Source organism: Panulirus ornatus, unplaced genomic scaffold (genome assembly GCF_036320965.1).
Source record: "Panulirus ornatus isolate Po-2019 unplaced genomic scaffold, ASM3632096v1 CTG_3884_pilon, whole genome shotgun sequence".
Classification (NCBI taxonomy): Eukaryota; Metazoa; Arthropoda; class Malacostraca; order Decapoda; family Palinuridae; genus Panulirus; species Panulirus ornatus.
The window spans coordinates 1-25,610 of record NW_027264599.1 but is presented as its reverse complement, the minus strand read 5'-3'; the positions used below and the strand labels follow the sequence as shown (position 1 = coordinate 25,610).

Here is a 25,610-nt window from a genome sequence, read left to right as displayed (position 1 = left end):
CATTGTTGGAACCACTATTGTAATGTTCTCGACTTCCACACATTTTTCAAGGCTCCCAAAATTTTCGCCCCCTCCCCCACCCTATGATCCACTTCCGCTTCCATGGTTCCATCCGCTGACAGATCCACTCCCAGATATCTAAAACACTTCACTTCCTCCAGTTTTTCTCCATTCAAACTCACCTCCCAATTGACTTGACCCTCAACCCTACTGTACCTAATAACCTTGCTCTTATTCACATTTACTCTTAACTTTCTTCTTCCACACACTTTACCAAACTCAGTCACCAGCTTCTGCAGTTTCTCACATGAATCAGCCACCAGCGCTGTATCATCAGCGAACAACAACTGACTCACTTCCCAAGCTCTCTCATCCCCAACAGACTTCATACTTGCCCCTCTTTCCAGGACTCTTGCATTTACCTCCCTAACAACCCCATCCATAAACAAATTAAACAACCATGGAGACATCACACACCCCTGCCGCAAACCTACATTCACTGAGAACCAATCACTTTCCTCTCTTCCTACACGTACACATGCCTTACATCCTCGATAAAAACTTTTCACTGCTTCTAACAACTTGCCTCCCACACCATATATTCTTAATACCTTCCACAGAGCATCTCTATCAACTCTATCATATGCCTTCTCCAGATCCATAAATGCTACATACAAATCCATTTGCTTTTCTAAGTATTTCTCACATACATTCTTCAAAGCAAACACCTGATCCACACATCCTCTACCACTTCTGAAACCGCACTGCTCTTCCCCAATCTGATGCTCTGTACATGCCTTCACCCTCTCAATCAATACCCTCCCATATAATTTACCAGGAATACTCAACAAACTTATACCTCTGTAATTTGAGCACTCACTCTTATCCCCTTTGCCTTTGTACAATGGCACTATGCACGCATTCCGCCAATCCTCAGGCACCTCACCATGAGTCATACATACATTAAATAACCTTACCAACCAGTCAACAATACAGTCACCCCCTTTTTTAATAAATTCCACTGCAATACCATCCAAACCTGCTGCCTTGCCGGCTTTCATCTTCCGCAAAGCTTTTACTACCTCTTCTCTGTTTACCAAATCATTTTCCCTAACCCTCTCACTTTGCACACCACCTCGACCAAAACACCCTATATCTGCCACTCTGTCATCAGACACATTCAACAAACCTTCAAAATACTCATTCCATCTCCTTCTCACATCACCACTACTTGTTATCACCTCCCCATTTACGCCCTTCACTGAAGTTCCCATTTGCTCCCTTGTCTTACGCACCCTATTTACCTCCTTCCAGAACATCTTTTTATTCTCCCTAAAATTTACTGATAGTCTCTCACCCCAACTCTCATTTGCCCTTTTTTTCACCTCTTGCACCTTTCTCTTGACCTCCTGTCTCTTTCTTTTATACTTCTCCCACTCAATTGCATTTTTTCCCTGCAAAAATCGTCCAAATGCCTCTCTCTTCTCTTTCACTAATACTCTTACTTCTTCATCCCACCACTCACTACCCTTTCTAAACAGCCCACCTCCCACTCTTCTCATGCCACAAGCATCTTTTGCGCAATCCATCACTGATTCCCTAAATACATCCCATTCCTCCCCCACTCCCCTTACTTCCATTGTTCTCACCTTTTTCCATTCTGTACACAGTCTTTCCTGGTACTTCCCCACACAGGTCTCCTTCCCAAGCTCACTTACTCTCACCACCTTCTTCACCCCAACATTCACTCCTCTTTTCTGAAAACCCATACTAATCTTCACCTTAGCCTCCACAAGATAATGATCAGACATCCCTCCAGTTGCACCTCTCAGCACATTAACATCCAAAAGTCTCTCTTTCGCACGCCTGTCGATTAACACGTAATCCAATAACGCTCTCTGGCCATCTCTCCTACTTACATAAGTATACTTATGTATATCTCGCTTTTTAAACCAGGTATTCCCAATCATCAGTCCTTTTTCAGCACATAAATCTACAAGCTCTTCACCATTTCCATTTACAACACTGAACACCCCATGCATACCAATTATTCCCTCAACTGCCACATTACTCACCTTTGCATTCAAATCACCCCTCACTATAACCCGGTCTCGTGCATCAAAACCGCTAACACACTCATTCAGCTGCTCCCAAAACACTTGCCTCTCATGATCTTTCTTCTCATGCCCAGGTGCATATGCACCAATAATCACCCACCTCTCTCCATCAACTTTCAATTTTACCCATATTAATCGATAATTTACTTTCTTACATTCTATCACATACTCCCACAACTCCTGTTTCAGGAGTATTGCTACTCCTTCCCTTGCTCTTGTCCTCTCACTAACCCCTGACTTCACTCCCCAGACATTTCCAAACCACTCTTCCCCTTTACCCTTGAGCTTCGTTTCACTCAGAGCCAAAACATCCAGGTTCCTTTCCTCAAACATACTACCTATCTCTCCTTTTTTCACATCTTGGTTACATCCACACACATTTAGGCACCCCACTCTGAGCCTTCGAGGAGGATGATCACTCCCCGCGTGACTCCTTCTTCTGTTTCCCATTTTAGAAAGTTAATACAAGGAGGGGAGGATTTCCGGCCCCCCGCTCCCGTCCCCTCTAGTCGCTTTCTACGACACGCGAGGAATACGTGGGAAGTATTCTTTCACCCCTATCCCCAGGGATAATATACATATATATATACATATACACACACACACACATACACACACATACGCACATACACACACACACACACACATACACATATATACATATGAAAAATGTAAGAAACAATATATACATTCTATAAAGACATAATCGCTGTTTCCCGCATCAGCAAGGTAGCGCCAGGAAACAGACGAAGAATGGCCCATCTACTCATATACACATATATATACATAAATGCCCATATATATACATACACATGTACATATTCTTACTTCTTGCCTTCACCCATTCCTGGCATTACCCCACCCCACAGGAAACAGCATTGCTACCCCATGTTTCATAGAGATAGCGTCAGGAAAAAAAAAAAGACATTCATTCACACTCACGTCTCTAGCTGTTATGTGTAATGAACATTGGCTCAATGTAAATGGGTTGACAAGCGAGTTTAGGAGGGAACTTAGGGAGAATTTTGAAAGTTATAGTTTGGACGTTCTAGAGATTAGGGAAGCCCATATCCTTGGCAGGGTGTATGGAGAGAAAATGCAAGTTATGGGAGGATGAGGAAGGAGGAGAGGTATGGCCATGAATGAATGAAAATTATCGGTGTAAAGGATAAGAATTTGCAAATGTGCTATCACAGAGTATGGGAGGGTGTTACCAGAGGGGAAGGGTGTCAGAGACATAGATAGATAGTTATGGCCTATTTTCACAACTTCATCAACCAATCAATCTTTCTCCATGAAATGTAACAAGTACAAAAAATACATTTTATTTCAAAAGGAAAGAAATACCTTAAGATATACTATACTGCAATGTTTCATGCAGTTCTACTTATGCCTACTTTTAACAGTACTCTGGGTACAAAACTAAAAATCCTTTATCTTCAAATTACTGTTCACATATAAATTCTAAGAAAAGCCCATTAAAATTATTTTTGAAAAAGGTACCGTTTAGGAGGACAAGCTAGGAGCAATGAATGTGCAAGGACAGTGTAATGGCAACTTCCCTGTTGTCTTTCCTACGCAGTCTTGTTAGTAATCAAGAACTATTCTGTAAATACATAATGCCTGCGTTATTTTCACAGCCCTAACTCCTTTTCTTAAAAAAAAAAAAAAAAAAAAGGGAGAGAAGGCCAAGAGTGTCATCATGTGTGTACAACTACAACCAATAAAGCTTCTAGCATCAAGTAAGGTAATCCTTGCACTGACCCTATTCTGCCACCTTGCCTAAGCAACTCGCCCCCATCCCAAGCTCGCCTTCATTTAACATTGATATCACTTTTATGGTTAGAAAATATTAGGAAATAGTGGAACTTTCCTCCAGAAAAATTAGGAGGTTCCTTATCCCATTCCTATGCCCAGCTAGATCAAAACAAGACCATTACGTAGCAGAAAACCTACCACTAGTTAGCACTCCAGAGATCGTTCCTGCTATGGGACTGCCACGGGTGGTGAAGACATCCACTTCCATGTAGTTTGCACGCCAACTTTCCTGTACATTCTGATCTACACCATCTAGTAGGAACTCCCGGGTTATGCAGTCTAGCGTGTGGCCATTCACCTGCAAAGTGAAATGCTTAACCAAAAGCAACCACGTACTATTGATTATATTCCTTGACCACAATATGTCAGAACCACTAAACTCCATTTCCTCTACTATTACTATTATTACCACTGAACACCACTAATCTACAGATATGCCTGCTAGTTTGTCTAAAATTATGAAGGCCAACACGAGTTTTTGGTTCCCAATTATATGTATCAAATCATGAGCATACAGCCTTGGTTTGCTCACATACATCGACTTAAAAGTGCAGGAATATACGAGTTAGCCAACTGTAAACGTGATCCATTCGATAAACAGGAAACCAAATATAGACATCCTATGTATATAACACATGTTTAGTAGCCAGTATAAAGCAGTATTAGCCATATAAAGGACACCAGTTTCATACTGGTTTGCAATGCAAGAAGTATGCCTACTTGAATCCACATTTACAAAGTGATATCCCCTCAAATTCTCAGAAAAATTTCCATTGGTTTAATAATCTTTTTAACATATACTTTCCCAGGAATACTCAACAAACTTATACCTCTGTAATTTGAACACTCACCTTTATCATCCCCTTTGCCTTTATACAACAGCGCTATGCATGCATTCCGCCAATCCTCAGGCACTTCACCATGAACCAAACATACATTGAATATCCTCACCAACCAGTCAACAACATGGTCACCCCCTTTTTTGATAAATTTCACTGCAATGCCATCCAAGTATATATATACAAACACAAATGTACATAAGCTCTTAAAATACATTATTCATTATAAATTTTACAATTTGTAACATTATTTTTATTATTTTTTTTATTATACTTTGTCGCTGTCTCCAGCGTTTGCGAGGTAGCGCAAGGAAACAGACGAAAGAAATGGCCCAACCCCCCCCCATACACATGTATATACATACATCCACACACGCAAATATACATACCTACACAGCTTTCCATGGTTTACCCCAGACGCTTCACATGCCTTGATTCAATCCACTGACAGCACGTCAACCCCGGTATACCACATCGCTCCAATTCACTCTATTCCTTGCCCTCCTTTCACCCTCCTGCATGTTCAGGCCCCGATCACACAAAATCTTTTTCACTCCATCTTTCCACCTCCAATTTGGTCTCCCTCTTCTCCTCGTTCCCTCCACCTCCGACACATATATCCTCTTGGTCAATCTTTCCTCACTCATTCTCTCCATGTGCCCAAACCATTTCAAAACACCCTCTTCTGCTCTCTCAACCACGCTCTTTTTATTTCCACACATCTCCCTTACCCTTACGTTACTTACTCGATCAAACCACCTCACACCACACATTGTCCTCAAACATCTCATTTCCAGCACATCCATCCTCCTGCGCACAACTCTATCCATAGCCCACGCCTCGCAACCATACGAAATTGTTGGAACCACTATTCCTTCAAACATACCCATTTTTGCTTTACGAGATAATGTTCTCGACTTCCACACATTCTTGAAGGCTCCCAGAATTTTCGCCCCCTCCCCCACCCTATGATCCACTTCCGCTTCCATGGTTCCATCTGCTGCCAGATCCACTCCAAGATATCTAAAACACTTCACTTCCTCCAGTTTTTCTCCATTCAAACTCACCTCCCAATTGACTTGACCCTCAACCCTACTGTACCTAACAACCTTGCTCTTATTCACATTTACTCTTAACTTTCTTCTTCCACACACTTTACCAAACTCAGTCACCAGCTTCTGCAGTTTCTCACATGAATCAGCCACCAGCGCTGTATCATCAGCGAACAACAACTGACTCACTTCCCAAGCTCTCTCATCCCCAACAGACTTCATACTTGCCCCTCTTTCCAAAACTCTTGCATTTACCTCCCTAACAACCCCATCCATAAACAAATTAAACACCCATGGAGACATCACACACCCCTGCCGCAAACCTACATTCACTGAGAACCAATCACTTTCCTCTCTTCCTACACGTACACATGCCTTACATCCTCGATAAAAACTTTTCACTGCTTCTAACAACTTGCCTCCCACACCATATATTCTTAATACCTTCCACAGAGCATCTCTATCAACTCTATCATATGCCTTCTCCAGATCCATAAATGCTACATACAAATCCATTTGCTTTTCTAAGTATTTCTCACATACATTCTTCAAAGCAAACACCTGATCCACACATCCTCTACCACTTCTGAAACCACACTGCTCTTCCCCAATCTGATGCTCTGTACATGCCTTCACCCTCTCAATCAATACCCTCCCATATAATTTACCAGCAATACTCAACAAACTTATACCTCTGTAATTTGAGCACTCACTCTTATCCCCTTTGCCTTTGCACAATGGCACTATGCACGCATTCCGCCAATCCTCAGGCACCTCACCATGAGTCATACATACATTAAATAACCTTACCAACCAGTCAACAATACAGTCACCCCCTTTTTTAATAAATTCCACTGCAATACCATCCAAACCTGCTGCCTTGCCGGCTTTCATCTTCCGCAAAGCTTTTACTACCTCTTCTCTGTTTACCAAATCATTTTCCCTAACCCTCTCACTTTGCACACCACCTCGACCAAAACACTCTATATCTGCCACTCTATCATCAAACACATTCAACAAACCTTCAAAATACTCACTCCATCTCCTTCTCACATCACCACTACTTGTTATCACCTCCCCATTTGCGCCCTTCACTGAAGTTCCCATTTGCTCCCTTGTCTTACGTACTTTATTTACCTCCTTCCTGAACATCTTTTTATTCTCCCTAAAATTTAATGATACTCTCTCACCCCAACTCTCATTTGCCCTTTTTTTCACCTCTTGCACCTTTCTCTTGACCTCCTGTCTCTTTCTTTTATATATCTCCCACTCAATTGCATTTTTTCCCTGCAAAAATCGTCCAAATGCCTCTCTCTTCTCTTTCACTAAAACTCTTACTTCTTCATCCCACCACTCACTACCCTTTCTAATCAACCCACCTCCCACTCTTCTCATGCCACAAGCATCTTTTGCGCAATCCATCACTGATTCCCTAAATACATCCCATTCCTCCCCCACTCCCCTTACTTCCATTGTTCTCACCTTTTTCCATTCTGTACTCAGTCTCTCCTGGTACTTCCTCACACAAGTCTCCTTCCCAAGCTCACTTACTCTCACCATCCTCTTCACCCCAACATTCACTCTTCTTTTCTGAAAACCCATACAAATCTTCACCTTAGCCTCCATTTGGGTAAAACTGGAAGTTGATGGAGAGAGATGGGTGATTATTGGTGCATATGCACCTGAGCATGAGAAGAAAGATAATGAGAGGCAAGTGTTTTGGGAGCAGCTGAATGAGTGTGTTAGTGGTTTTGATGCATGAGACCGGGTTATAGTGATGGGTGATTTGAATGCAAAGGTGAGTAATGTGGCAGTTGAGGGAATAATTGGTATACATGGGGTGTTCAGTGTTGTAAATGGAAATGGTGAAGAGCTTGTAGATTTATGTGCTGAAAAAGGACTGGTGATTGGGAATACCTGGTTTAAAAAGCGAGATATACATAAGTATACATATGTAAGTAGGAGAGATGGCCAGAGAGCGTTACTGGATTACGTGTTAATTGACAGGCGCACAAAAGAGAGACTTTTGGATGTTAATGTGCTGAGAGGTGCAACTGGAGGGATGTCTGATCATTATCTTGTGGAGGATAAGGTGAAGATTTGTATGGGTTTTCAGAAAAGAAGAGTGAATGTTGGGGTGAAGAGGGTGGTGAGAGTAAGTGAGCTTGGGAAGGAGACTTGTGTGAGGAAGTACCAGGAGAGACTGAGTACAGAATGGAAAAAGGTGAGAACAATGGAAGTAAGGGGAGTGGGGGAGGAATGGGATGTATTTAGGGAATCAGTGATGGATTGTGCAAAAGATGCTTGTGGCATGAAAAGAGTGGGAGGTGGGTTGAATAGAAAGAGTAGTGAGTGGTGGGATGAAGAAGTAAGATTATTAGTGAAAGAGAAGAGAGAGGCATTTGGACGATTTTTGCAGGGAAAAAATGCAATTGAGCGGGAGATGTATAAAAGAAAGAGACAGGAGGTCAAGAGAAAGGTGCAAGAGGTGAAAAAGAGGGCAAATGAGAGTTGGGGTGAGATAGTATCATTAAATTTTAGGGAGAATAAAAAGATGTTCTGGAAGGAGGTAAATAAAGTGCGTAAGACAAGGGAGCAAATGGGAACTTCAGTGAAGGGCACAAATGGGGAGGTGATAACAAGTACACAGAATACTTTATATAAATTTCTATGTTAAACAAGTTGCTTACCCTCTACTCTGATTGCTTCAAATATGTAAGATGCAGATAATGTTTGTATTCCATCCAGTGTGACCCTGGTAGAAAACAGGTGATCCACATCTTGGCCATCCACTAGTCCGGACACCTGGAACGATGTGGATCTTAAAGAAAAGTAATCTTGTAAAGGTGTAATCTCAATCATAATTTAAGGGTGAATTCTCATAATCCAAAAAAAAAAAAAAAACTTTTTGCAGCCATTCTACTTTGTTTCACCGTCTGCATAGCATGGCAGACACCACAGGATTGTTTTGTCCACTGTTGTCATCCCCCAGGAGTCACATTTTAACCTTCAATGTAACTGATAACTTAAGTAAATTTCCTTTTAATTCCCGAATGCTATTACCTACATTAGCAAAGTGGAGCCAGAAAAATATTTAGAATGGCTGCATCCAGTCACACCTGCTCTCTTGTTGTCATGTGTTACGCACCGAAGCCACAGCTCCCTATCCATAACCAGGCCACACAGACTTTCCACGGTTTACCCTAGATGCTGGGGCTCAGTCAACCAACTGCACAACATTGTTCCAAATCACACTATCCCAAGCATGCTTTTCACCCTCCAGCATGTTCAAGCCCCAGTCACTCAAAATCTTTTTACTCCATCCTCTGATCTCCAGTTTAGTTCCCCCCATCCGAGAGGTAGCACCAGGAAACAAAGATGGGCCCAACCACATACATAAATACACATACATGTACATATACATACACAGACATATACACACGTACATTTTCATACATGTTTGCCTTCATCCATTCCTAGCACTACACCACATTTGTTCACACTCAGTCTCAAGCAGATTTCTTTCAGTCTATAAAGAACTGAATAGCATATGACAAACAACCTTCTTAAATTTGCTTGATCTGCAGCTTTACGTATCAATCAAATTCAGTCTTTGGCCGGTAAATTTTACAGAGTTTTCCAGGACCTAAAGAACCTGGTTTCAGTTTAATTCCACTAATAAAATTTTTTAGCAAGGAATTTGTCCTTATTTCTAAAGATAACTAACTTGGACATGAAACTTTCTATTTTTGACATTATTTCCAAACAACTTTTCGAACCACTCTTATTTCACTTGGTAACTACAATGCATTCTTAGCAAAAACTTTCTTGGATCATTCTTCAAATGCACTCAACCAATAAATTTAGTGTATAGCCAGACTGCTTGAGCAATAATACTTAGTGTATTGAGAGTACAATCATTAAAACATTTCAGTTTACCAATCAAGTGATTTAATTTTGCAATATTGGTAATCTCCATGTGAAAATAGTAATTTCATAAAGCTATACCAATAATTTTCATAACTGCTGTATTTTACTAATTACAATCTAAGCAAATCTTTTTTTCAAAAGAAAATGTGGCACAGAAATAACATGCCCCTATTGAAGGCAATCTTGTATGAAAGAAATAAAGTACAAGGAAAAGTAAATAGAAGTTGAATAGGGCTCTACAAGTGTTTGTAGACCTGACTTTTAAAGGTGGAGGAAGAGCCACTAGAGATGTGTATATGAAACCCTTGTAGATGTGATAACTGCTCACAAGAAAAACAATCAGGGCGCCTATACAACATTCCTAGCTTTAGGGAAGCAGAATTTGCCATGTTGATTATGTGGGATTTCTAGGAAAGAGTGGAGTATAAGGCTATTCTCAACATCTTTTCGTTACTCCAGGGTTGAATGGTGGAAGAAATTGCATTAGAAGCACCATTTAATTAACTAGGTTGCTGCTTCTCATCTCTAAGATGCTGCAAAGGTCCAAAATAAGTAGATATATTTTCAGTACGAGAAAGGGAATGAGTATAAGGAGTAGTATATAGGAAGGGTTGAAGTACTGAAAGTGTAAATTAGGTTTGAAATAGATGAAATATTTACCATCATAGAACCTAGATCATTTTTAAAACCATATACAGAAACTTGGGTGGTTATTGCTACTACACACCACAGTTGTTTCTGCAGATTTTTCAAGTGCCATCTTTATACTAAACCTTCCACCTTACCTTTGTCATTCCCACAAAATATAGAAATATGAAGCTTAGTAATCATGAAATCTCACCAAAACATCACCAAATATGGAGATGGGGGCTGTGTAAACAAGGTTGTCTGCTACGATATCATCTCTGGTCATAACTACCAAGTCACATACCGTCATGCCACCCACCGACACTAGAAAAAGTAAATTAATTTAGACGATGTAAATTTACAAAATACCACAACCAATATTCAAAAAGTGCTAAAAGTAAAGTTACACCACTTATGGATTTGCTCTCATAAGATACACCACCCCTATATGGGTGAAGATACTTAAAGTGTTTTAGCAACCAAATGCTACATGAAAAAAGGAATGACCATTCAGAGACTTAGTACTTTATATGACATCCAATAATCTAACAAAACAATAAAAAGAACGATTCAAAAAAAAAGCCAGCAAAGCTAAAAAAATCTAACCTAACACTGATGTAGGAAATGCATATTAAGGAAGGGGAATTAAATTTGTTTTACTGAAGCAACTGAGGGCATAAGTGTGCAAACTATTTATATAATAATATGGAGATTGGAACATTTTACCCAAACAGTGAGCGAGTGGTAGAAACTCAGGCTTTGTCTATGGATGACTACATTTTTTCATACTTGGTTGCAGTTTCCTGTATTTGTGAGGCAGTGCCAGGAACAGAAAAAGAAAGGCTACATTCACTCATCCATTCTCTACATGACATGTGCAAAGCACCAAAAACACAGCCTGCACATCATGGTTTCCCCCTGCTGTTTCACATGCCCTTGTTCAGTCCAATAAAAGCATGTCAACTGCCTACATTATGTATTTCAAGGTGTGGAAAATTTGACAACTGGTCTAAAAAACAAGATATTTAGGTTAAGTAGTCTGAATAGATGGTCTATTACAAATACAAAAGATGTAGGTTACTAGTTAAAATGAAACTGATTAAACAGCTTTTTATCAATCATGCAAAGATTTTTTTTTATTTATATACATACACGTCCACACATGCAAATATACATACCTATACATCTCAATGTACACATATATATACACATACAGACATATACATAAATGCACATGTACATAATTCATACTGTCTGCCTTTATTTGTTTCCATCGCCACACATGGAATAACCCCCCCTCCCCCCTCATGTGTGCGAGGTAGCACTAGGAAAAGACACCAAAGGCCCCATTCGTTCACACTCAGTCTCTAGCTGTCATGTAATAATGCACCGAAACAACAGCTCCCTTTCCACATCCAGGCCCCACACAACTTTGCATGGTTTACCCTAGACGCTTCACATGCCCTGGTTCAATCCATTGACAGCACGTTGACCCCGGCATACCACATCGATCCAATTCACTCTATTCCTTGCACGCCTTTCACCCTCATGCATGTTCAGGCCCTGATCACTCAAAATCTTTTTCACTCCATCTTTCCACCACCAATTTGGTCTCCCACTTCTCCTCATTCCCTCCACCTCCGACACATATATCCTCTTGGTCAATCTTTCCCCACTCATTCTCTCCATGTGACCAAACCATTTCAAAACACCCTCTTCTGCTCTCTCAACCAAACTCTTTTTATTTCCACACATCTCTCTCACCCTTACATTACTTACATGATCAAACCACCTCACACCACATATTGTCCTCAAACATCCCATTTCCAGCACATCACCCTCCTGCGCACAACTCTATCCATAGCCCACGCCTCACAACCATACAACATTGTTGGAACCACTATTCCTTCAAACATACCCATTTTTGATTTCCAAGATAATGTTCTCGACTTCCAAACATTCTTCAAGGCTCCCAGAATTTTCGCCCCCTCCCCCACCCTATGATTCACTTCCGCTTCCATGGTTCCATCCACTACCAGATCCACTCCCAGATATCTAAAACACTTTACTTCCTCCAGTTTTTCTCCATTCAAACTTACCTCCCAATTTACTTGACCCTCAACCCTACTGTACCTAATAACCTTGCTCTTATTCACATTTACTCTTAACTTTCTTCTTTCACACACTTTACCAAACTCAGTCACCAGCTTCTGCAGTTTCTCACATGAATCAGCCACCAGCGCTGTATCATCAGCGAACAACAACTGACTCACTTCCCAAGCTCTCTCATCCACAACAGACTTCATACTTGCCCCTCTTTCCAAAACTCTTGCATTCACCTCCCTAACAACCCCATCCATAAACAAATTAAACAACCATAGAGACATCACACACCCCTGCCACAAACCTACATTCACTGAGAACCAATCACTTTCCTCTCTTCCTACATGCACACATGCCTTACATCCTCGATAAAAACTTTTCACTGCTTTTCCAACTTGCCTCCCACACCATATATTCTTAATACCTTCCACAGAGCATCTCTATCAACTCTATCATATGCCTTCTCCAGATCCATAAATGCTACATACAAATCCATTTGCTTTTCTAAGTATTTCTCACATACATTCTTCAAAGCATGCCTTACATCCTCGATAAAAACTTTTCACTGCTTTTCCAACTTGCCTCCCACACCATATATTCTTAATACCTTCCACAGAGCATCTCTATCAACTCTATCATATGCCTTCTCCAGATCCATAAATGCTACATACAAATCCATTTGCTTTTCTAAGTATTTCTCACATACATTCTTCAAAGCAAACACCTGATCCACACATCCTCTACCACTTCTGAAACCACACTGCTCTTCCCCAATCTGATGCTCTCTACATGCCTTCACCCTCTTAATCAATACCCTTCCATATAATCTACCAGGAATACTCAACAAACTTATACCTCTGTAATTTGAGCACTCACTCTTATCCCCTTTGCCTTTGTACAATGGCACTATGCACGCATTCTGCCAATCCTCAGGCACCTCACCATGAGTCATACATACATTAAATAATCTTACCAACCAGTCAATAATACAGTCACCCCCTTTTTTAATAAATTCCACTGCAATACCATCCAAACCTGCTGCCTTCCCAGCTTTCATCTTCCGCAAAGCTTTTACTACCTCTTCTCTGTTTACCAAATCATTTTCCCTAACCCTCTCACTTTGCAAACCACCTCGACCAAAACACCCTATATCTGCCACTCTATCATCAAACACATTCAACAAACCTTCAAAATACTCACTCCATCTCCTTCTCACATCACCACTACTTGTTATCACCTCCCCATTTGCGCCCTTCACTGAAGTTCCCATTTGCTCCCTTGCCTTACGCACTTTATTTACCTCCTTCCAAAACATCTTTTTATTCTCCCTAAAATTTAATGATACTCTCTCACCCCAACTCTTATTTGCCCTCTTTTTCACCTCTTGCACCTTTCTCTTGACCTCCTGTCTCTTTCTTTGATACATCTCCCACTCAATTGCATTTTTTCCCTGCAAAAATCGTCCAAATGCCTCTCTCTCCTCTTTCACTAATAATCTTACTTCTTCATCCCACCACTCCCTACCCTTTCTGATCAACCCATCTCCCACTCTTCTCATGCCATAAGCATCTTTTGCGCAATCCATCACTGATTCCCTAAATACATCCCATTCCTCCCCCACTCCCCTTACTTCCATTGTTCTCACCTTTTTCCATTTTGTACTCAGTCTCTCCTGGTACTTCCTCACAGAAGTCTCCTTCCCAAGCTCACTTACTCTCACCATCCGCTTCACCCCAACATTCACTCTTCTTTTCTGAAAACCCATCCAAATCTTCACCTTAGCCTCCACAAGATAATGATCAGACATCCCTCCAGTTGCACCTCGCAGCACACTTTCATGGTTAGAAAATATTAGGAAATAGTGGAACTTTCCATCAGAAAAATTAGGAGGTTCCTTATCCCATTCCTATGCCCAACTAGATCAAAACAAGACCATTAAGTAGCAGAAAACCTACCACTAGTTAGCACTCCAGAGATCGTTCCTGCTATGGGACTGCCACGGGTGGTGAAGACGTCCACTCCCATGTAGTTTGCACGCCAACTTTCCTGTACATTCTGATCTACACCATCTAGTAGGAACTCCCGGGTTACGCTGTCTAGCGAGTGGCCATTCACCTGCAAAGTGAAATGCTTAACCAAAAGCAACCACATACTATTGATTATATTCCTTTACCCCAATATGTCAGAACCACTAAACTACATTTCCTCAACTATTCCTATTATTACCACTGAACACCACTCATCTACAGCTATGCCTGCTAGTTTGTCTAAAATTATGAAGACCAACTCGACAGTTTTTGGTTCCCAATTATGTATTAAATCATGAGCATACAGCCTTGGTTTGCTCACATAAATCGACTTAAAGTGCAGGAATATACGAGTTAGCCAACTGTAAACGTGATCCATTCGATAAGCAGGAAACGAAATATAGACATCCTATGTATATAACACATGTTTAGTAGCCAGTATAAAGTAGTATTAGCCATATAAAGGACACCAGTTTCATACTGGTTTGCAATGCAATAAGTATGCCTACTTGAATCCACATTTACAAAGTGATATCCCCTCAAATTCTCAAAAAAATTTCCATTGGTTTAATAATCTTTTTAACATATACTTTCCCAGGAATACTCAACAAACTTATACCTTTGTAATTTGAACACTCACCTTTATCATCCCCTTTGCCTTTGTACAACAGCGCTATGCATGCATTCCGCCAATCCTCAGGCACTGCACCATGAACCAAACATACATTGAATATCCTCACCAACCAGTCAACAACATGGTAACCCCATTTTTTAATAAATTCCACTGCAATGCCATCCAAGTATATATATACAAACACAAATGTACATAAGCTCTTAAAATACATTATTCATTATAAATTTTACAATTTGTAACATTCAAAATATAACAGCAATAAACCTTGCAAAAAACATAATACATTTGAAAACAGTAATACACATGATAATATAACACCAATAAACATCATATTAATATTATTCAATTAATACACATCAGTATATAATAAAATCATCTACAATAGTATACAATAAATGCAAATATTTCACTATATATAGCTTTGCGGAAGATGAAAGCCGGCAAGGCAGCAGGTTTGGATGGTATTGCAGTGGAATTTATTAAGAAAGGGGGTGACTGTATTGTTGACTGGTTGGTAAGGTTATTTAATGTATGTATGACTCATGGTGAGGTGCCTGAGGATTGGCGGAATGCGTGCATAGTGCCATTGTACAAAGGCAAAGGGGATAAGAGTGAGTGCTCAAATTACAGAGGTATAAGTTTGTTGAGTATTCCTGGTAAATTATATGGGAGGGTATTGATTGAGAGGGTGAAGGCATGTACAGAGCATCAGATTGGGGAAGAGCAGTGCGGTTTCAGAAGTGGTAGAGGATGTGTGGATCAGGTGTTTGCTTTGAAGAATGTATGTGAGAAATACTTAGAAAAGCAAATGGATTTGTATGTAGCATTTATGGATCTGGAGAAGGCATATGATAGAGTTGATAGAGATGCTCTGTGGAAGGTATTAAGAATATATGGTGTGGGAGGCAAGTTGTTAGAAGCAGTGAAAAGTTTTTATCGAGGATGTAAGGCATGTGTACGTGTAGGAAGAGAGGAAAGTGATTGGTTCTCAGTGAATGTAGGTTTGCGGCAGGGGTGTGTGATGTCTCCATGGTTGTTTAATTTGTTTATGGATGGGGTTGTAAGGGAGGTAAATGCAAGAGTCCTGGAAAGAGGGGCAAGTATGAAGTCTGTTGGGGATGAGAGAGCTTGGGAAGTGAGTCAGTTGTTGTTCGCTGATGATACAGCGCTGGTGGCTGATTCATGTGAGAAACTGCAGAAGCTGGTGACTGAGTTTGGTAAAGTGTGTGGAAGAAGAAAGTTGAGAGTAAATGTGAATAAGAGCAAGGTTATTAGGTACAGTAGGGGTGAGGGTCAAGTCAATTGGGAGGTGAGTTTGAATGGAGAAAAACTGGAGGAAGTGAAGTGTTTTAGATATCTGGGAGTGGATCTGTCAGCGGATGGAACCATGGAAGCGGAAGTGGATCATAGGGTGGGGGAGGGGGCGAAAATTTTGGGAGCCTTGAAAAATGTGTGGAAGTCGAGAACATTATCTCGGAAAGCAAAAATGGGTATGTTTGAGGGAATAGTGGTTCCAACAATGTTGTATGGTTGCGAGGCGTGGGCTATGGATAGAGATGTGCGCAGGAGGATGGATGTGCTGGAAATGAGATGTTTGAGGACAATGTGTGGTGTGAGGTGGTTTGATCGAGTAAGTAACGTAAGGGTGAGAGAGATGTGTGGAAATAAAAAGAGCGTGGTTGAGAGAGCAGAAGAGGGTGTTTTGAAATGGTTTGGGCACATGGAGAGAATGAGTGAGGAGAGATTGACCAAGAGGATATATGTGTCGGAGGTGGAGGGAACGAGGAGAAGAGGGAGACCAAATTGGAGGTGGAAAGATGGAGTGAAAAAGATTTTGTGTGATCGGGGCCTGAACATGCAGGAGGGTGAAAGGAGGGCAAGAAATAGAGTGAATTGGAGTCATGTGGTATACAGGGGTTGACGTGCTGTCAGTGGATTGAAGCAAGGCATGTGAAGCGTCTGGGGTAAACCATGGAAAGCTGTGTAGGTATGTATATTTGCGTGTGTGGACGTGTGTATGTACATGTGTATGGGGGGGGGGGGGGTTGGGCCATTTCTTTCGTCTGTTTCCTTGCGCTACCTCGCAAACGCGGGAGACAGCGACAAAGTATAAAAAAAAAAAAAAAAAAAAAAAAAATATAGCAATTACAATATACCTTATAATATGAAAGTTACACTTATGCTAATATACAAGTAAGACACATACTAACATACTACTTATAATCATATCAAACTAATACACTTAATATTCAATGCAAATGCAACTGTAATTAAACAAATAATACAGCTGAAATACAACAAATACACCTAATAGAATATACACACAATATACATATAAAAATAACACAACTATCAATATCAAGCAAAAATTTAAATCTATACATCAATATTTTTAACTTTCTAAAATGGGAAACAGAAGAAGGAGTCACGCGGGGAGTGCTCATCCTCCTCGAAGGCTCAGACTGGGGTGTCTAAATGTGTGTGGATGTAACCAAGATGTGAAAAAAGGAGAGATAGGTAGTATGTTTGAGGAAAGGAACCTGGATGTTTTGGCTCTGAGTGAAACGAAACTCAAGGGTAAAGGGGAAGAGTGGTTTGGGAATGTCTTGGGAGTAAAGTCAGGGGTTAGTAAGAGGACTAGAGCAAGGGAAGGAGTAGCAGTACTCCTGAAACAGGAGTTGTGGGAGTATGTGATAGAATGTAAGAAAGTAAATTCTCGATTAATATGGGTAAAACTGAAAGTTGATGGAGAGAGATGAGTGATTATTGGTGCATATGCACCTGGGCATGAGAAGAAAGATCATGAGAGGCAAGTGTTTTGGGAGCAGCTGAATGAGTGTGTTAGTGGTTTTGATGCATGAGACTGGGTTATAGTGATGGGTGATTTGAATGCAAAGGTGAGTAATGTGGCAGTTGAGGGAATAACTGGTATACATGGAGTGTTCAGTGTTGTAAATGGAAATGGTGAAGAGCTTGTAGATTTATGTGCTGAAAAAGGACTGGTGATTGGGAATACCTGGCTTAAAAAGCGAGATATACATAAGTATACGTATGTAAGTAGGAGAGATGGCCAGAGAGCGTTATTCATTACGTGTTAATTGACAGGCGCGCGAAAGAGAGACTTTTGGATGTTAATGTGCTGAGAGGTGCAACTGGAGGGATGTCTGATCATTATCTAGTGGAGGCTAAGGTGAAGATTTGTATGGGTTTTCAAAAAAGAAGAGTGAATATTGGGGTGAAGAGGGTGGTGAGAGTAAGTGAGCTTGGGAAGGAGACTTGTGTGAGGAAGTACCAGGAGAGACTGAGTACAGAATGGAAAAAGGTGAGAACAATGGAAGTAAGGGGAGTGGGGGAGGAATGGAATGCATTTAGGGAATCAGTGATGGATTGCGCAAAAGATGCTTGTGGCATGAGAAGAGTGGGAGGTGGGTTGATTAGAAAGGGTAGTGAGTGGTGGGATGAAGAAGTAAGATTATTAGTGAAAGAGAAGAGAGAGGCATTTGGACGATTTTTGCAGGGAAAAAATGCAATTGAGTGGGAGATGTATCAAAGAAAGAGACAGGAGGTCAAGAGAAAGGTGCAAGAAGTGAAAAAGAGGGCAAATGAGAGTTGGGGTGAGAGAGTATCATTAAATTTTAGGGAGAATAAAAGATATTCTGGAAGGAGGTAAATAAAGTGCGTAAGACAAGGAAGCAAATGGGAACTTCAGTGAAGGGCGCAAATGGGGAGGTGATAACAAGTAGTGGTGATGTGAGAAAGAGATGGAGCAAGTATTTTGAAGGTTTGTTGAATGTGTTTGATGATAGAGTGGCAGATATAGGGTGTTTTGGTCGAGGTGGTGTGCAAAGTGAGAGGGTTAGGGAAAATGATTTGGTAAACAGAGAAGAGGTAGTAAAAGCTTTGCGGAAGATGAAAGCCGGCAAAGCAGCAGGTTTGGATGGTATTGCAGTGGAATTTATTAAAAAAGGGGGTGACTGTATTGTTGACTGGTTGGTAAGGTTATTTAATGTATGTATGACTCATGGTGAGGTGCCTGAGGATTGGCGGAATGCGTGCATAGTGCCTTTGTACAAAGGCAAAGGGGATAAGAGTGAGTGCTCAAATTACAGAGGTATAAGTTTGTTGAGTATTCCTGGGAAATTATATGGGAGGGTATTGATTGAGAGGGTGAAGACATGTACAGAGCATCAGATTGGGGAAGAACAGTGTGGTTTCAGAAATGGTAGAGGACGTGTGGATCAGGTGTTTGCTTTGAAGAATGTATGTGAGAAATACTTAGAAAAGCAAATGGATTTGTATGTAGCATTTATGGATCTGGAGAAGGCATATGATAGAGTTGATAGAGATGCTCTGAGGAAGGTATTAAGAATATATGGTGTGGGAGGCAAGTTGTTAGAAGCAGTGAAAAGTTTTTATCGAGGATGTAAGGCATGTGTACATGTAGGAAGAGAGGAAAGTGATTGGTTCTCAGTGAATGTAGGTTTGCGGCAGGGGTGTGTGATGTCTCCATGGTTGTTTAATTTGTTTATGGATGGGGTTGTTAGGGACGTGAATGAAAGAGTTTTGGAAAGAGGGGCAAGTATGAAGTCTGTTGTGGATGAGAGAGCTTGGGAAGTGAGTCAGTTGTTGTTCGCTGATGATACAATGCTGGTGGCTGATTCATGTGAGAAACTGCAGAAGCTGGTGACTGAGTTTGGTAAAGTGTGTGAAAGAAGAAATTTAAGAGTAAATGTGAATAAGAGCAAGGTTAATTATTAGGTACAGTAGGGTTGAGGGTCAAGTCAATTGGGAGGTAAGTTTCAGTGGAGAAAAACTGGAGGAAGTAAAGTGTTTTAGATATCTGGGAGTGGATCTGGCAGCGGATGGAACCATGGAAGCGGAAGTGAATCATAGGGTGGGGGAGGGGGCGAAAATCCTGGGAGCCTTGAAGAATGTTTGGAAGTCGAGAACATTATCTTGGAAAGCAAAAATGGGTATGTTTGAAGGAATAGTGGTTCCAACAATGTTGTATGGTTGCGAGGCATGGGCTATGGATAGAGTTGTGCGCAGGAGGGTGGATGTGCTGGGAATGAGATGTTTGAGGACAATGTGTGGTGTGAGGTGGTTTGATCGAGTAAGTAATGTAAGGGTAAGAGAGATGTGTGGAAATAAAAAGAGCGTGGTTGAGAGAGCAGAAGAGGGTGTTTTGAAATGGTTTGGGCACATGGAGAGAATGAGTGAGGAAAGATTGACCAAGAGGATATATGTGTCGGAGGTGGAGGGAACGAGGAGAAGTGGGAGACCAAATTGGAGGTGGAAAGATGGAGTGAAAAAGATTTTGAGTGATCGGGGCCTGAACATGCAGGAGGATGAAAGGCGGGCAAGGAATAGAGTGAACTGGATCGATGTGGTATACCGGGGTTGACGTGCTGTCAATGGATTGAATCAGGGCATATAAAGCGTCTGGGGTAAACCATGGAAAGCTGTGTAGGTATGTATATTTGTGTGTGTGGACATATGTATATACATGTGTATGGGGGTGGGTTGGGCCATTTCTTTCGTCTGTTTCCTTGCGCTACCTCGCAAATGTGGGAGACAGCAGAAAAAAAAAACTCAACAAATCACGTAAAATAATAATTTCTTTATGTGATACTTGGTAAATTTTAAATCTAACACAGGCAAATATTGCAGTTCATACATTCTTACCTCCTCCTTCAATAAACATTACCAAATACATTTTAACTACATTCAAAGTCAGTAACTTATAACATTAACAAAAGGAAATAATTATTGATTCAAAAACACTAACCAGGCACATACATTTTCACATAGCCTACCTCAGTTAATCCATCTTCTACTGCAATATATAATGTCAAAATGGCAATTAAAATTATTCCTACTACACTCATAATCATATTTCAACAGCTATGTGAACTCTTGTCAAGTTTCAATAACTTTTCTTGAATCTATAAAGCGGCAGGGATGTGTGATGTCTCCATGGTTGTTTAATTTGTTTATGGATGGGGTTGTTAGGGAGGTGAATGCAAGAGTTTTGGAAAGAGGGGCAAGTATGCTGTCTGTGGTGGATGAGAGAGCGTGGGAAGTGAGTCAGTTGTTGTTCGCTGATGATACAGCGCTGGTGGCTGATTCATGTGAGAAACAGCAGAAGCTGGTGACTGAGTTTGGTAAAGTGCGTGAGAGAAGAAAGTTGAGAGTAAATGTGAATAAGAGCAAGGTTATTAGGTACAGTAGGGTTGAGGGTCAAGTCAATTGGGAGGTAAGTTTGAATGGAGAAAAACTGGAGGAAGAGAAGTGTTTTAGATATCTGGGAGTGGATTTGGCAGCGGATGGAACCATGGAAGCGGAAGTGAATCATAGGGTGGGGGAGGGGGCAAAAATTCTGGGAGCGTTGAAGAGTGTGTGGAAGTCGAAAACATTGTCTCGGAAATCAAAAATGGGTATGTTTGAAGGAATAGTGGTTCCAACAATGTTGTATGGTTGCAAGGCATGGGCTATGGATAAGAGTTGTGCGCAGGAGGGTGGATGTGCTGGAAATGAGATGTTTAAGGACAATATGTGGAGAGGTGGTTTGATCGAGTAAGTAATGTAAGGGTAAGAGAGATGTGTGGAAATAAAAAGTGTGGTTGAGAGAGCAGAAGAGGGTGTTTTGAAATGGTTTGGTCACATGGAGAGAATGAGTGAGGAAAGATTGACCAAGAGGATAATGTGTCAGAGGTGGAGGGAACGAGGAGAAGTGGGAGACCAAATTGGAGGTGGAAAGATGGAGTAAAAAAGATTTTGAGTGATTGGGGCCTGAGCATGCAGGAGGGTGAAAGGCGTGCAAGGAATAGAGTGAATTGGAACGATGTGGTATACCGGGGCCGATGTGCTGTCAGTGGATTGAACCAGGGCATGTGAAGCGTCTGGGGTAAACCATGGAAAGTTCTGTGGGGCCTGGATGTGGAAAGGGAGCTGTGGTTTCAGTGACAGCTAGAGACTGAGTGTGAACAAATGGGGCCTATGTGGTCTTTCCTAGCACTACTTCACACACGAGGGGGGACGGGGTTGTTATTATGTGTGGCGAGGTGGTGATGGAAATGAATAAAGGCAGACAGTATGAAGTATGTACATGTGTATATATGTATATGTCTGTGTGTGTATATACATGTATACGTTGGGATGTAGAGGTATGTATATTTGCGTGTGTGGATGTGTATGTATATACATGTGTATGTGAGTGGGTTGGGCCATTCTTTCGTCTGTTTCCTTGTGCTACCTCGCTAATGCAGGAGACAGCGACGAAGCAAAATAATAATAATATAATATATATAAACATTCATTAAACATATCAATTTTGGCACTTGTCACCACGAACGTTAATTTAGGTCAAATTTCAAAAGCTCATTTTCATTCAATACAAATATTTTACCTAATTTTACATCACAAACCAAATCTTGACCCATATTTTACACAGCCCTCACTAATATCACCCATCACTCGGATCTTTCACAACAATTAACACTTCCATACACTTTCTCCATCTGTTAATACTCTCAAAAACACACCACAATACCACTGAAAATCACTTCCTCTACACATCTAAATTAATTACTGATAATAAATCTTATTAAACATGTCAATTTTGGCACTTGTCACCATGAACATTAACTTAGGTCAAATTTCAAAAGCTCATCTTCATTCAATACAAATATTTTACCTAATTTTACATCACAAACCCAATCTTGACCCATATCTTACACAGCCCTCACTAATATCACCCATCACTCGGATCTTTCACAACAATTAACTCTTCCATATACTTTCTCCATCTGTTAATACTCTCAAAAACACAACACAATACCACTGAAAATCACTTCCTCTACACATCTAAATTAATTACTGATAATAAATTTTATCAAACATGTCAATTTTGGCACTTGTCACCACGAACGTTAACTTAGGTCAAATTTCAAAAGCTCATCTTCATTCAATACAAATAATTTACCTAATTTTACATCACAAACCAAATCTTGACCCATATTTTACACAGCCCTCACTAATATCACCCATCACTCGGATCTTTCACAACAATTAACACTTCCATACACTTTCTCCATCTGTTAATACTCTCAAAAACACACCACAATACCACTGAAAATCACTTCCTCTACACATCTAAATTAATTACTGATAATAAATCTTATGCGCTACATTATCATCTTAAAAAGACCCACTTCCAGAACTTCATACATTTTTGACATCATTCATTCACTGAACATAATATTACCAATGTAATACACCTACTATACAACTAATAAAGCATGTTTTTATGTCTGCTTCAATTACATCTGTTTTTCACTAACTTCATACTCAAACCTCACATTTCCCATGATGTACACACCCCTAACTACTATGATTTTAAAACTATTCTCAAAAATTTTAATTTTAAAGTCTTCTTACGCATCTTTTAATTAACGAATACACTAGCATGGTTCATTACAAATATATTATGACAAATTAATATCTAAAATAAAATTAACTGCTTATATATATATATATATATATATATATATATATATATATATATATATATATATATATATATATATTCAAATGATACAACTTTTCGGTTTTCTTATATTCCTATCTATTCATTCATTACGGTCTAATAAACTAATATAATGTGTAATATTTTATGTGTGACCTCAAATTATATTACAAATTATAAATCCACTTACACATGCCAGCCAGCCATTAACCGTCTCCATTCTAGAAAAATGTCGAGTCAAAAATCTAAATATTACTAACAACATACCAAGGAAGCAGATCCTATCACCTTCCTCACTACAAATATGTACATTTCCTACATACAGCCTCTGACCTACATATTACCATCTCACATGCCACAAACTAGCTATTAAAAGAACAATACATTTAAAAACCAATTACTACATCACCTGCAACATGCACATGATGGAAATTCCACCATTAAATAAATAACTCGACTTAAAGTGTTCATTACTCGTTGAAGATCTGGGAAAACGTAACCCCAAACGTAACCCCCATAACGCACACAACTCACTCCTGACCCATTGCCTTCTAAAAACAAAACACAAATACACCAAACGCCACAACCCTTATCTATTTTCACAACAATAAAATGTAAAATACATAAATAGAACCATTTTCTCCCGACGCCGAAGCCACAACAATCCACCATTTGCCTCCCGATCACTACCATCCCCCAAACCCCATCCACTTTACCCTCTGCCCTACGCTCTATTATAACCGTAACCTATTAAATAACACTAATTATACTCAATAACAACTCATACTCATTACAACGTCATTTTTTCTTACCTCTAAGCACTTAATTACCATCCGAAAACACAAGATTTTCCCGGAGACGCCAGTCGTCGCTGGTTATCTGTGTACCATCCACCAAGCCGTGACGTCATTACAGAAACGTTCCCAGAGAAAACTGTGTTCTTATAGCGCTAACTCAACTATAATAGATATATCGTTTTTATTGTCGCAAATGGCTGATAGATGTTGTGGCCTGCCTATACCTGGTGTGGCCCGCCTGCACCGGGTGTGGCCCGCCTACAACTGGTGTGGCCCGCGTACACCAGGTGTGGCCCGCCTACACATGGTGTGGACCGCCTACACCAGATGTGGCCTGCATACACCTGGTGTGGCCCGCCTACACCAGATGTGGCCCGCATACACCTGGTGTGGCCCGCCTACAGCTGGTGTGGCCCGCGTACACCAGGTGTGGCCCGCGTACACCTGGTGTGGCCCGCGTACACCTGGTGTGGCCCGCCTACACCTGGTGTGGCCCGCCTACAACTGGTGTGGCCCGCGTACACCAGGTGTGGCCCACCTACACATGGTTGGACCGCTTACACCAGGTGTGGCCCGCCTACACCAGGTGTGGCCCGCCTACACCTGGTGTGGCCCGCCTACACCAGGTGTGGCCCGCCTACACCTGGTGTGGCCCGCCTACAACTGGTGTGGCCCCGTACACATGGTGTGGCCCGCTACACCTGGTGTGGCCCGCCTACACCTGTGTGCCCGCCTACACCAGTGTGGCCGCCTACACGTGGGCCACGTACACCTGGTGTGGCCCGCCTACACATGGTGTGGACCGCCTACACAGGTGTGGCTACATGTATGGTGGGCTGACCCACTATCATGTTCAACACATTAACTTCGCCATCATTGGTCACACACACACACACCATCATCACAATGTTACCACTCATGTCTCTCCTCATGTTAGCCGAGGTCATGACATCATCATACCTCACATTAAGGTCCCGTCTTCTTAACATCAGCCTCAAAACGAAATGTATTGTCTCACTTTACCTATTGGTATTATATACATATACAGTAAACAAGTACAACGGTAGACACAGTTATCCCTCCTAAATAAAGTCACTGAACAAATAAAACCATCGTGTATGTGTGTGTGTGTGTGTGTT

At 40.9% G+C, this 25,610-nt stretch overlaps 1 protein-coding gene across 1 annotated transcript; it reads right to left on the bottom strand.

Moving 5' to 3' along the window:
- Positions 1–2,449: 2,449 nt before the first annotated feature.
- LOC139748464 (uncharacterized) lies at positions 2,450–24,715 on the bottom strand. Its single transcript, XM_071661548.1, has 5 exons — positions 24,487–24,715; positions 14,442–14,601; positions 10,598–10,707; positions 8,517–8,631; positions 2,450–4,233 (listed from the first exon to the last, which is right to left on the bottom strand). The coding sequence occupies exons 1-5, from the start codon at positions 24,505–24,507 to the stop codon at positions 4,076–4,078; spliced, it is 564 nt and encodes a 187-aa protein (XP_071517649.1). The 5' UTR covers positions 24,508–24,715; the 3' UTR covers positions 2,450–4,075.
- Positions 24,716–25,610: the final 895 nt, after the last annotated feature.

Bases quoted from the DNA above. Each gene is read 5' to 3' on its own strand.
- LOC139748464 (XM_071661548.1), bottom strand. From the start codon at position 24,507: ATGGTAATTAAGTGCTTAGAG. The intron at 10,708-14,441 runs GTAGGTTTTCTG...TACTTTTTCTAG, and splicing joins CTCTGGAGTGCTAACTAGTG to TGTCGGTGGGTGGCATGACG. The intron at 4,234-8,516 runs GTAAGCAACTTG...TTCACTTTGCAG, and splicing joins TGAAGCAATCAGAGTAGAGG to GTGAATGGCCACACGCTAGA.